The following is a 14,109-nucleotide window of genomic DNA, read 5'->3' as shown; positions in this document are numbered from 1 at the left end:
AAAATGAAACAATCTCACAGCATTTTAAGAAAGTAACACCAGCAAGATATGGACCCCAAAGTCTTCTTTTATTAACCAGAAACAAATTTACAAGAGAGCTTCTTCAGTCTTGGACTCACAGATCGAATGATCTGAAATGACCACCTAAGACCCTATATAAAGGAAATGATCCCAACGGCTAGTTCGAATGATCCATGTAGAAATGATCTCGACCGTTGATGAGGATCAAGACATCTCTTGATCTCATCCGTCGATTTATTCACTTAAATTTTTTAATTTTTTATTAATTTTTTTTTAATTTTTTTAATTTTTTATTTATTTCAATTTTTAAATTTTTTATTATTTATTATTATTTTTATTTTTTTTTAATTTTTAAATTTCTTAATTTTTATTTATTTTATTATTTTATTTCATTTTTTAAATGGATCATCGAACTAAGCCTTTGGAAACATCACCTAGGACCTAGGACTTAGGACTCACGAGGGGATTTAAAACATTTTCAACCCTCAAGACACATTTCATGATGACTTTTTACAATTTACATCTCAAGGGGACAAACCCACTTAATACAGACCCTCACAAAACACCCAGTTCTGCGACACAACTATAATCTAGCAGATCAACACACTAGGATTCTCCTAAAGTTCTAATGACAAAATCCATCCCGGCTTTGGGGTCAGGTTTGAAGGAAAACTCTGCCGATCCATGGATCGGTGAGACGAAAAACCTTCAGGGACGTAGATTACCACTAGAAAGTTAGGTCCACCTAGGCAATTTACATACATGACTCATGTCTGCTAAGATTATTTACAATTCATATATGCAGACTGGGTTTACAATTAGATTGATCAAGCTGCTGATGACTGCTGGATGGCACGGATATGTCGATCAGGTGCTGCCCCTTTTTGCCAAGAAAAGGGTGGTGTACTGCATGGGTAGTTGACCAGTAGAGGTCAACATCTGGCTCTACTTGGGGACACGTTGCTGCTTGCAGGAATGTGAGAATCCAGAATCTGCATCCATACAACACAAAAATAAGTAGCGTCCATCCAAAATCATCATATACATTAAGCACAATAAAGATAAAAGCTCTTCATTTATTAACTATCTAAAGCAGAAACGAAAATGCGGAAAAAACAAGGAGTAGGGTTAGAAATACGATACAAAAATGCCCCATGGCATCAGATGTGTTCAATATAGTGCATACTGAGCATTTGCCTGCTTTCAGGCAAATCTGTCAGCTGCTTGTCGGATGTGCCATGTCCAATTTTGCATATGGTAGGACTCTTTCTTATCCGAAAATCAAGCTGCTCACGGCCGTCTGATGCATCAAATCTTCTTCTCATTTTCTTTCTTTTGCGCTTCTTCCTTCTGGCAGGTTGACTTACTGATGACCTGGAACTTTCTGTTTCAAAACTATCAGATGAAGTATGCGTGATATGTCTTTCTTTAGCCCGCATCTGATCTTTATCATTCTTAAGTCTATCCGGATCACCTTCAATTAACCATCTTTCAATCGAATCAATAACCTCCTCATAATAAGATGGAGCTTGTTGCAGCAAATGAGAAGACTCCTGATCTATTGATGTCACCTGGTTTCTTTCATCTTCCAATTGCTGAAACCTTTGAACCTGTATTCTAATGGCATCCATCTGTCTATAGTGTTCAACCTTTATATCACCGATTTGTTTGGCATGATGTTCTTCCATGTCTTTTATCATTTTATTGTTCTTTTCCTTTATGTCCATCAAGTAATGCTGCATGAAATTTATTTATTCTTTATGATTCGCTTGTATGTCAGTCAACTGATTATTATGATTGAACGTCATGATAGTCATTTCCTCTTCCATAGTTAGTAACTTGTTTTGCATAGAGTCAATTTCCCTATCATGATCAGCTTTCATGGTCACCATATTTTCCTCTAAGACTGACATCTTGCTTTGCATGCTTCTAATTTCTGTTTCATATTTAGTTTTCATGGCCTCAATTTCCTTAGCATGGTGACTTTGCGTGACCTCAATCTCCCTGTTACGTTTTTCCAGATGGGTGCATAAAGTTTTCACATCGTTGACATAATTAGTTTGATTGATTTCCATATTTCTTACCAGCATCATTAGATCTCATAAAATTTGCTTTTGCTCTTCTTTTTCATTGTCATTTGTCCCTGAATTTTCACTATCATGAACTTGATCTGCAATATTTCCAGTGGATGACACATTCTGACATGATGAATCGTCTTGGGATCTTTCAGCTGGACCGCTTATCAAATTACTTTCATTCTGTTGCACAATTTTAGAGGCAGAAGGCAAGCTATTTGGATAACCATATCTATTTTTAAAAGCATCGACAATGTCTTCTAAAGAAGTGAAAGATTCCTTTGGAAAATTGTTAAACCAATTCAAAGCATCATCTTCTAAAGAAAGGACAAATAGGCGCATTTTGATATCTTCGTGATTAAACTGAGGGGATCTACAGTATATGATCATGATGCGAGTGAACAAGACTAGATGCCTTCTAACATCGATTGGATCACCACCCGAGAACATAGGTAACTTAGGAATGGCATCTTCCGGAAAATCATGGAGACGTTCAGTAAAACGACATGGCTTAAATGAATAATCCATGATGAATGATAAGGGATTAGATGAATGATAGAACTAGATCTCTGCTCAAGAAAATCAAGAGATGAAAGAAGTGGAGTCGCCACTTGAACAATGAATTTGATTCTAAGATCCAAGAAGTAATCAACAAACAGATATGCGGTAGGCTTCTTGTCTGGGAAAAAATAAGAAAATGGAGTCGCCACCCAAACAAGAAACAAACCCAAGAGATTCTGCTGAGATGGGATGAAAAGATGCCAAAAATATGAATCTGCCAGCTCAACTGAGAGATGAGAGATGAGAAGATGAATGTCGATGAAACTCCAGGAACAGAAAAAACTCTGTCCCCGGCAACGGCGCCAAAAAATGTTGGCGTTGCCGGGCCAGATGAAAAGATAAAAAAGAGAAGGATGATTGTCGTTGAAACACCGAGAACAAAGTATCCCCGGCAACGGCGCCAAAAAATGTTGGCGTTGCCGGCTCAAATGAATGATAGACAGATGAACGATGAATGATGAAAAGATGATGAAACGCCGAGAAAACAATGTCCCCGGCAACGGCGCCAAAAAATGTTGTCACGCGGATTGACACGACAACCCTCAGACCGGGGGCTGTCACTCTGATCCCCGGTCCCTCCGTTTAAGCCTGTCTCCCGCGGCTAAGGGGGGTAGTCCCTGTGAGATGATGAGACCAACTGTCGACCAGTTGGTTGGGAGACACAAGACACGATTAAGATAAGCACTAAAATGATTTGATTAGTTAGCAGATCAGTGCCTTATGAGACTGTTGTCAAAATGATTACTTGTTTAAATGATATAGAAACATAAACCATAAACAGCAATCATTTGTCATCAAAAGATATCAGCTAAATCACAATGACCAAAACGATATCCAACAACTGAAAATTAAAAAAAAAGATGAATGCTTTAAACCACCACGAGTCATAAATCTTTAACCAGATATCGTATTCGTATCTCGACTTGAAAATTCAGCATGAAATATATAACATGATAAACAACTGAAACAGGCAAAAATTTTCCACCAAATATATATATATATATATATATATATATATATATATATATATATATATATTTTTTTTTTTTTTTTAATTTATAATTTTTTCAATTTTTTTTTTTTTTTTTAAATAAATCTAAAAAATGAAACCTAAAAAGTTAATCTAAAACTAAACTATTTTAAAAATAAAACTAAATCATTTTAAAAATAAAACTAAATCTAAGAATTATAAATAAATCTTTTTAGATTTTTTATTTTTCATAAAATTTAAATCTAAACAAAAGAAAACGATTTATTAAAAAAAAAAAAAAAAACTTAAAAAACTTAAAATTAAGTTAAATTCTAACTAAATCCTAAACAACAAATGCATTTTTTATTTGATTTTTTATGAATTTATATGAAACTATTTAAAAAGACTAAAATCTAAATACGTTACTAAAATAAAACGAATTGAAATCTAATTAAAAATAAAATCTACGCTAGCCTAAATCAAACCCTAAAACGAATCTAAAACAAAAATATTAAAACTACGTAAAAGGGAACATATCGAAAGACCAGAATAAACGCTGAAACTATGACGTCTCAACCGCCGGAGGAAGGAGCGCGACCCTGAATAGATGACCATAAAACACCAATTCATTTACCTGATACTAACTGCAGGAAGGATATCAATGCATATTGTTTTAAAAATAATACCCTCACCCTCAATTACGTGACAGAGAAAATCGAAACGCAGTGAAAGTGGAACCTGGAACAACTTTTCCCTAGCCGCAGACTTAACCATGCAGAGAATATGCACAATAAAAATTCGATTTACCTGTTCCGTCGTTGAGAAATGGGCACGATGCTGGATGCAGTGATCGATGGTTGCTTTGAATCGACCCTAAGGATGAAACATAAAGCCAAATGACGAGATCTTACCTGCGTAAATTCTGAAGAGACAATGCGGGCCGAGAAAAACCTGCCGAAATTCTGAAAGGAAACCCGACAGAGCTCGGATGTTACAGGGACCTTGATGCAGTGCATGAGTCGAAGAATTTTTCTTTGTGCATTTGCAGGTGCGATTTAGACGGCGGAGGTGAATGCTGCATCCGATTTGAATTGGAACGACCTCAATTTGCACGCATCCTCATCAGTTTTAAAAGGTCGATCGATTTTGTTTTGAATGGATGTGATAGCTTCGTCATAGCCGCAGGAGAAAAGAGGCACCGTAACCCCGCGTCGTTTGAAATGGCAAATGCCCACAGGATGACTAACAGCAGCGTGGAAAGATAGCTCTTTGGACAACGAAAGAATGACCCTGCAAAATTTATTTATTTATTTATTTTTTGTAGATTTTATCTGTAACCTGCAAGAGAAAGAGAACTTAAGATGGAGTATGCCAGAAGCTAACCTAAAAACCCTAAGCCCTAATAAAAACTGTACAAAACAAGAATCTTGAAATTTGAAACCCTAGATCAGAAAAATTAAAACCCTAGAACAGTTTATTAATGTACAGATTTGGCCCCTTAACAGCCAGATCTGGCAATAAGCACGGAAAATATTTAAAGAACAGAAATTTCAGATTGTCACTGTGAAAAACTTCAGAAAATCTCTCATGCAGATTCAGAAAAATAAACCGAATGATAGACCCAGGATCAAATCCAACTGGGCTCAGCAAAAAATGCTTGCGGGGGTTGGCTGGTTCAGCCGAGAACTTCCCCGAACGCCCACAGAATTTCCTTCAATGATGTTTTCTGCACAGCTCAAAACAACCATCAATAAAGAGGGCAAAAATGCTGCTAGATCTCAAACAGTAATGGAGATACCTGCCATTACTTCAGAAACCCTAACAGCACTCAAACCCCAGAAAGTGAACAAGATACCTGTGCTCACAATACTCTACAAAAAGCTATTATTAACAGCGGAAAATAACATACGCAGAAAATGAAACAATCTCACAGCATTTTAAGAGAGTAACACCAGCAAGATATGGACCCCAAAGTCTTCTTTTATTAACCAGAAACAGATTTACAAGAGAGCTTCTTCAGTCTTAGACTCACAGATCGAATGATCTGAAATGACCACCTAAGACCCTATATAAAGGAAATGATCCCAACGGCTAGTTCGAATGATCCATGTAGAAATGATCTCGACCGTTGATGAGGATCAAGACATCTCTTGATCTCATCCGTCGATTTATTCACTTAAATTTTTTTATTTTTTATTAAATTTTTTTTTTTTATTATTTTTTTTTTATTTCATTTTTTAAATTTTTTATTATTTATTATTATTATTATTATTATTTTTTAATTTTTAAATTTCTTAATTTTTATTTATTTTATTATTTTATTTCATTTTTTAAATGGATCATCGAACTAAGCCTTTGGAAACATCACCTAGGACCTAGGACTTAGGACTCACGAGGGGATTTAAAACATTTTCAACCCTCAAGACACATTTCATGATGACTTTTTACAATTTACATCTCAAGGGGACAAACCCACTTAATACAGACCCTCACAAAACACCCAGTTCTGCGACACAACTATAATCTAGCAGATCAACACACTAGGATTCTCCTAAAGTTCTAATGACAAAATCCATCCCGGCTTTGGGGTCAGGTTTGAAGGAAAACTCTGCCGATCCATGGATCGGTGAGACGAAAAACCTTCCGGGACGTAGATTACCACTAGAAAGTTAGGTCCACCTAGGCAATTTACATACATGACTCATGTCTGCTAAGATTATTTACAATTCATATATGCAGACTGGGTTTACAATTAGATTGATCAAGCTGCTGATGACTGCTGGATGGCACGGATATGTCGATCAGGTGCTGCCCTTTTTTGCCAAGAAAAGGGTGGTGTACTGCATGGGTAGTTGACCAGTAGAGGTCAACACATATTATTCATATTTGGAAGTGATTTATACCTCCCAAAGTGATGGGATCGTTTTACTTTGATTGGGAGATTTTTGGGCTTAACCCTAGGGAGATTAGCCCTATTTTCTATGCAAGTTTGATTCCAGATTTCTGTAGCTTTTTATTTACTTGAATATTTTCATTGATGGGCTGTTATTTCACTCTTAAGTGAGTGGTCAAGCAAAAACACCCAAACATCTTTCATCCTAGTGTGTTTCCACACTCCAAATCTAGATTTTTCTGCATTTTTTGTCATTTTGCAAATCTGTAAGTGCAGGACAGCAACAAGCTTGTCCAGATGAGAGCATATTATCAAGTGGTAATCAAAAGATAATCATCTTTCTTGGTGTATGTGACTTATCCTCACTCTTGAGAATCAAAGGTAATCATTTCCTGTGATATTTGAGTGGGAATTCAAGTGCTGGTTTGTATTTTTTGTTGTACTTATTCATACACCAGATTTACTACTTGTTTTATTAATTAATAACCTTCATCATACATAGGTTTTTGGAGACAATTTGAGTGGGATTTCAAGTGCTGGTTTGTATTTTTGGTTGTACTTATTCATACACCAGATATACTACTTGTTTTATTAATTCATAACCTTTGTCATACATAGGTGTTTTCAGGCATTGATCTCTCTAACTTGTTTAAGTGTGTATATTTGGGACACCCCCCATGGCTTTCTAGGAGTTGGCCTAAAGTGTGGGGAGATAGTGCTGAGATGACAGTGGGTATATCTTCTGTGTGCTTCCCCTTTAGCACCTTGATCGTGATCTTGTCAAGGCTGCTAATCTGTGAAGTAACAAGACCTTCACTAATTAATTGCCAATTACAATTATGTCATCTAACATGTTTTTCTTTAATGTTATGGGTACTCGTGGAAATTGAATTAACTCCTTTCCATTTCAAGATGATAGGTGTATTTTACTCATTTTAGATGTGTTTTTCATACAACTAAGCTTGTGAGTATTTGCTTTCATCCACATTTTGAGAACCTTGAATTCATCTGGGTTGTAATTGATACTATATCCATTGAAGCAAGGGTGCTTCCTTGGGTAGCCATGTCAATCAAACCTAGCCCACCATTATCCCTGGGCATGATACACATGTCCCAAGGAACTAGCCTGTTTCTTGACCAGGAAAGGCATCCTCTTTTGGCAGAATCCATGGGACTCAGTGGCATGTTCTTGAAAGGATTGACATACTTTGGCACATGAGTATGTTTTTCTCCTCTCAAACTGACATGCTATCACAGAGTTTGTTGGGGTCATCGTTTTAGGAGGATGTGTATAAAATGAAGTTGTGATGCCAGGACCATTTTGGTGGGATTGGGGGTGGAGCTTTGGTTGTCACTTACTGTGATATGATTCTCAAAGGCTATATTCCATTTTGCATCAGAGTCATGTCCTATCCCTTGTCCTCAACGTGTGTTTGGTTTCCACTTTTCAGAGAATGGGTGGGTTTGTTGGCTTCATAGTGTGCGGTATGCTCCTCTTCCTGGAAGAATTCATAGGCGTTTGGCATTGTTTGAGGATCTTTGCTCTATAAAACTCTACAAGATCTATTGTAGGTTGATTTTTCATAATGAGGTAAGTTCTTTGACTGCTTGCTATACGATGTGGCAGGATGTAGTACATATGTAGTCATTTCCCAAAGGTTCGTTGTTGAGTAAGGATGCAAAGTCTCTAGATGCAATAGCTTATTCTGATTTTATTTCAACTTTACTATTGTTGAGGGGATATAAGTTCCATTATCCATACCCTTCTGCCCTTTCATTTGCTGATGTAAATATTTGTCTGTAAATAAATGATTTATTTTTCAGAAAAAAGAAATTAGCCATTGAAAAGATTAAATTGAATGGATTGTTCACTGTCTTATTTACTGCAAATTGTTGGCTTTGTTTTCAGGTGTTGTGCACACTTGGAAGTGTAGTGTTTGTTACCATTTTACTGCTTCGTTTGGTTTGGTCTGCAATTGCTTACATAAGAAAAGGTGGCAAGACTTTCAAGTTCCATGGGGACAATGGCTATAGTTCATACAGTGCATCACGGCCTGCAACCTAATTTTTGTGAACTTTGCAGCCTACAGATGGGATCACTTTATCCAGTTCTTTGAGATTTCATGTAATATGAAATTTGGGAACGCCTTTAATTCTTGAAAATCAAACCATGGTCATCTTCTTTGGCTGTCTACTATGTAGCAGGAACACTGTGATTGAAGCCATTCATAAATAGCTAGAGATAGAAGAAAAGAAAGAAAATATATTGATGTAACAAATGACCAAAACTTAAGGATCAGCAGAACTGTAAATTATGACATTTCATGTATAAATATAGTAAGGGAGTGAGTGGGGCATCTCTTCTCGCTTAAATGAAAATTGAAAAGAGGAAGTAGGAAGATTGAAATTGACTGCCTGAATGTACACACTTATTTTATTTCATCTTCATGGTATGCATTTTCCTTTTAGTTCATTGAGAGGCAGGACTTTCATTTTTTCCAGCTATGAACAATTTGGCAACAAACGAGTCTCTAGGAAGGGAATGAATTCCAGAATAGTTCCCTTTTAGTGGAACTGTAAGTTACAACTTTTAACATGTATAAATAGAGTAAGGGAGGGAGTAAGACATCTCCAGTCCAGTATGAACCTGTAGCTTAAATGAAAATAGAAAAGTGCAAGTAGGGAGATTGAACTGGACTGCCTGTATGCACGCACTTTATTTCTTCTTCATGATATGTCTTTTCCTTTTGTTCAATGAGGCAAGACTTTTCTTTTCTCCAACTCTGATCAAGTTGGCAACAAACCAGTCTCTAAGGAAGGAACAAATTCTAGAATGGTTCTCCCTTTAATTTCCTTTCTGCTTACCTTTAATGAACCTCATACCAAAGCAGTCATTTTTAAATCGGGAATTGGCAATAGCAATGATTGCCCAAGATAGCCTTCTCATTGTTTTGTATAACTGTATACATGTGCCATACTAAAACAATGGTGCTCAAACCTTATAAACAAGATTGCGACTAGCCTATTTGAAATTTCATTTCTGGAAAAAACCAGATGTTCGTACTCACCAGGTTACATCATGACATGAACTTCTTGAATAGCCTTTTCTTCAAATTATTTATATTATATTTTTTTCTCTTGAACGTGGAGTATAAAGGGTTTATTCTATCGTACCTAAAATAAGCAAACGAATAATAGTAATTTTGTAGGATATCCATGTCATAAGTGTCTTAGCTTATAGCAGACACTAAGACGGGAACTAATATGTATCCATGTTATATCACGTGTTTTATTATGTGGTCATATCTTCTACTCTAAAAGGGCCTATGTATCAAAAGTATGAAAGGACTTGTAACTTGAAAATAAGAAGGCATTGGACTCTTACTTAAAGATGATAAGACGGGAACTAACAACGATGTTAGGTGCAACCAATTTTACTTCCACCTAGTCATAGTTCATTGTTGATATGATCATATCCTTTTATTAATTTTTGTTATCATTATAATATACTGCTTTAACATAGTTTTATGCTTCATGAAGACCACTAAAGCTAGAGAGCAGTTCTATAGACAAATCACCAAGAGGCGGCATTTTCTATTCTATTCAAAATCCTCAATGCTTAGTCTTTTATGTCACTGTACTCTAATCACAATATCAGATAGTCCATTTTAAAATGGCAAACTCACCAACTTTGCTTCTCTTGCTCTTACTCTACAGTCAAAGACGTGCACACATATAGCATGTTATGGATGAGCAAAGAAATGATTTATGTGGCTATTTTATTGATTTGGACGATTGATCCTTTATTTTAGTGTTATTAGAATTTACACGAGTAGGCTGTGAACATGCATGGAATATTAATGGTTATCAACTGCAACGGCTTGCTATATTATTCCTGTTAATTTCTGTTGCCCTCTTAAATAGATTGAGGTAAATATAGCACTGGTTATTTACTGCTTTAGCTCAAAGTTGAGATTCTCAGATCTCATCGCCTACTCATTGGTACCATAACTCATTATGCTGCAATCTTGCTTTACCTTGTAGCTAGCACATTGAAAAAATTGAACTGCAATAAAGTTTTAATTTCTAAAAGCCAAGTTGAAAGAGATGATGGAAAATTGCAAGTTCATTTACCTTGGTTAGAATTTTCTATAAAAAGTTGTCTGGACTAAGTGTCATGAATGGGTAGAAGATTATAAAGTCATTTTAATTAAAAAAAAAAATTATTTACAAGATCATGTTTTTTCTTTTTCCTTGCTAGGCTGGGCCAACTTCATTGTTGGATGGCTCTCACCCTCAATCGCTCCCCATTAGATTTAAACTAGTGATTTGATGGGGACTAAACCCCACATAAACCAACTGATCTACATCTCATGGGTTACAAGAACTTGATGTTATTGCTCTTGCCAACTCAACGATAGGAAATTGTCTTGTGAAGTGTGGTTGTACCTGATTATGAGTTATATTGCAAAGAATTGCCAATAACATCTCTTCAAGGATCCATTTTTGTCGTTCCCAAACATCTTTCAACAAATGATGCAAGTGCAATTTTCCCATAAAAGAGAGATATTGTGAGTTTGGTTGCTAGTTATTTAACAAGACATTGTAATTACTTCAGTTTGTTGGGATCTATAAGGGTTAATAAGAAAATCAATGGAACCAATCTTGTGTAAGATTTGAAATATTCTCCTCACAAGTGTGGTAGAGAGAGATATGTCTTTTATGCTAGAAAGAGAGTGCAAGAATTAAGGATAGGTGCAGTTAAAACATATATGACAAGTGTGCCTAAGAGGAACTTAATAATGACAAGATATACACCAAAACAAAAACTATCCTTAGTTTTACAACTTTGTATGCTAGATCAACAAGAATACAAAATGCAAAAATACAAATGAGAGTGTGAGTTGTATTTATATATAATTCAATTAAGGTGTCCTCCTAAGAGGGGGGTTTTGGGCTCACATAACAGGGGTACACTCCCTAGGAGGGTTATTGTGTAATATCCCTCTTGGGGAGATTACCCTTATGGTGCAATTCTAAGCTAGGGCTTTCTTTAAACCATGAAAGAATTGTATTTCATAACAACATTGCAATATTAATTAATCTATGAAATAATGATGCTCTTTATTTAATACACAAGTACTATAGTAAAGAACCCAAGCAACAATAGACTCCATAGGCAACCATTATAAGATAGGATTGGTTCAACAAACAATTAATAGACTTACAATGGTCAACCACCTTCCAACAGCGATATCAAATTAAACATGCTACAAACAGTGGTTCCCACCTTGTTGCCCCAAACTCATATAAGTAGATCTTGTTACCCACCAAAAGTGGGTGACCCCTAGGAGAAAATTTTCTCCTATTCATCTCTTCCGGTCGATAGCCAGCAACCCTTGAGAGCCACCTTATAATCGATGTAATGTGCCATTCATATCTCTGCCACTCACATTAGTCATGTCTCTTATTAGTAACATTAAATTCCATATTCCCTTACCTTGGGTGCGAGATGACATGCCATTCATCATTGTGAACGATGCAACCTTCTAAATTACATATTGATTAATTATATCCTAAGTACATTGAAGGCATGTTTTTAAGGGAGGGCCTCTCTTAAGTTTTAGTCATCTATCTATATCCAGTTAAGAATTAGCACCTTTTGACATATTGAAAACCACCACATCATGATGTCCTCAGTTTCAACTTCTGGTAACTTCATCATCCTCACCTACCATCAACTCAAAATTGTTATTGTTATTGTTCATGGTCATTTTGTTGGCTTATATCCCCCTTATCTTGAATAAAAAAATCTATATCTCATTGAAGCATGTATAGTTCATAATGCTAAACTATGTAAAAGTGGGTCGTTGTAAGCCAAAAAGATTAAAGTTAAATGGGGTGCTTATTGTAGCTCAGATCCAGCAACGCGTGTACAAGAGATCATATCTGACATATTGCGGATCCCCTTGCCCCATTGAAGTTTAAAGGGAGGAGGGAATCTGTGTTCAGTGGTTTTAATTAAAAAAACCATCAATCAATTGACAACGGAGGTTAAATGTGGACCCCCCCTACCCAGCTTGAAACCACTAGGGGGTTTGCAAAATCGTTTTTGGTTTTCAGAATTCTAGAACGTGATCAATACATCACCAAGCAAGCTTGGCCAATCAACAATCAACACCACTGAGGATTCGACATTACCCTCAACGGACGTTGATGTGGCTATCCACGTCAATGCCACGATAGCATGACGTCACCCAACCAAGCCATTTAAAAACAAAACGAACCAATTTTTCAAATGAAAAAGGGTTTTTGTATGCCAGGAAAAGAAAGCAACAAAGTTTTTTTGCAACCAGATAGTGATCAGGTCGACAACTCAGTTTTTTGAATCATCCAAAGTGACTTCCAAGCTTCCAAGTCAGCTTTAATTTGCACAATAATAGTCGGGTAGCTATGTTCCTTCCCTCCCCTACAATTGATGTTTACTTTTTTTGTTCAAAATGGTTAAAAGAAAACAATTGCATTGCAAAGAGTCTTAGAATTTTGATAATATGCCTCTAATAGACCAATAATCAAACATTATGATACTCAATTCCCTTTCGACCTACTTTTTTTTACGAGAGTGAGCCCTATACATTTTTAGTTGGTCAAATGATTTGTTTAATGTTGTTCAGTCAGGGTTATTTTCTATTATTGTCCCTCCAGTCTATAATTTTCCCGAATTTATAAGTTGGCTTAGCTTTGCCTATATTCCTCAGAGACACTCCATCGTTTCCAAACAAGGACACAATGTTATTCAAGTAACCTCAGAGTTAATCCGAAATTCCTTTCATTTCCCAATCATTGAAAACATACAACAATTCACAGATGAAACCTTATTCTAGATTTATAAGTCTACACCTCAAAGTGACAAGGAAGGCCTGCTAAGGAAATGCCTTCAAATGCGTCAATTCCCCAGCTGGCTATTAATTATCCTCTCACACTCTTTTCATAAGTTGGCCAACAAACTCTATCTACTACCCTATGTGTACTTGGGGAAGACAAGGTTGAAACTGTAGATGAAAATGCCTTGGGGTTTCTTGGTTTAATGATGAAATTTGGAATTATTATGGGCATTCCATCATATCTTCCCCAATCCAACAACTTCTAGATCAAGAATTTTTAGGACATTAAATATTTCATATACTCCTCTTACCTTGTACATCTATTTTTATACTTGCTTGTGCAAAAGTCCATTCATCTAAACCTGAATACTCTTAATATGAAAAAACAACCACAATCCATTCTTTCTTGGATTGGTACTATTAGAAGAAAAAATCAAAAGCAAGGCTTTTCTCTATACCTTTCTACTTTCATGTCCATTATCTTTACTATTTTAAATGATCATCCTCCACCTAGAATCCTGCCTAAAATTAAAAAATGTCTATGGCTTAGTCCTGACATAAGGGTAGGAGACTGGGTTGTGTTTGAAAATTATATAGAGATCAGGTTGTATGGTCTAGAACTTCCACCTTATTAGCTTCCAATTTTCTTGCCTATGAGGGTTTTTTCTTTGGAGTTCATAAGGCAAAGTCTCCATGTAGATCAAG

The 14,109-nt window shown here is 36.0% G+C and overlaps 1 protein-coding gene across 2 annotated transcripts in view; it reads left to right on the top strand.

Annotated features, from left to right (window-relative positions):
- LOC149187176 (uncharacterized) overlaps positions 1-8,993 on the top strand; it is a 359,479-nt gene extending 350,486 nt beyond the window's left edge. Inside the window, exon 4 of one of the 2 annotated variants that reach the window (XM_089411301.1) lies at positions 8,430-8,993. In XM_089411301.1, coding sequence (XP_089267427.1) covers positions 8,430-8,585 — 156 coding nt within the window. In that variant the 3' untranslated portion in view covers positions 8,586-8,993. The remainder of the gene's footprint in view (positions 1-8,429) is intronic. The other variant, XM_089411302.1, reaches the window with a different exon arrangement.
- The last annotated feature ends 5,116 nt before the right edge of the window (positions 8,994-14,109 follow it).

The sequence above is a fragment of the Pinus tabuliformis genome, chromosome 3_1 (assembly GCF_031772625.1).
Source record: "Pinus tabuliformis cultivar Carrire ecotype Pingquan chromosome 3_1, CPIR1, whole genome shotgun sequence".
NCBI lineage: Eukaryota > Viridiplantae > Streptophyta > Pinopsida > Pinales > Pinaceae > Pinus > Pinus tabuliformis.
Note: the sequence above shows the minus strand (reverse complement) of the source record. Positions and strands in the feature narration are given on the sequence as shown.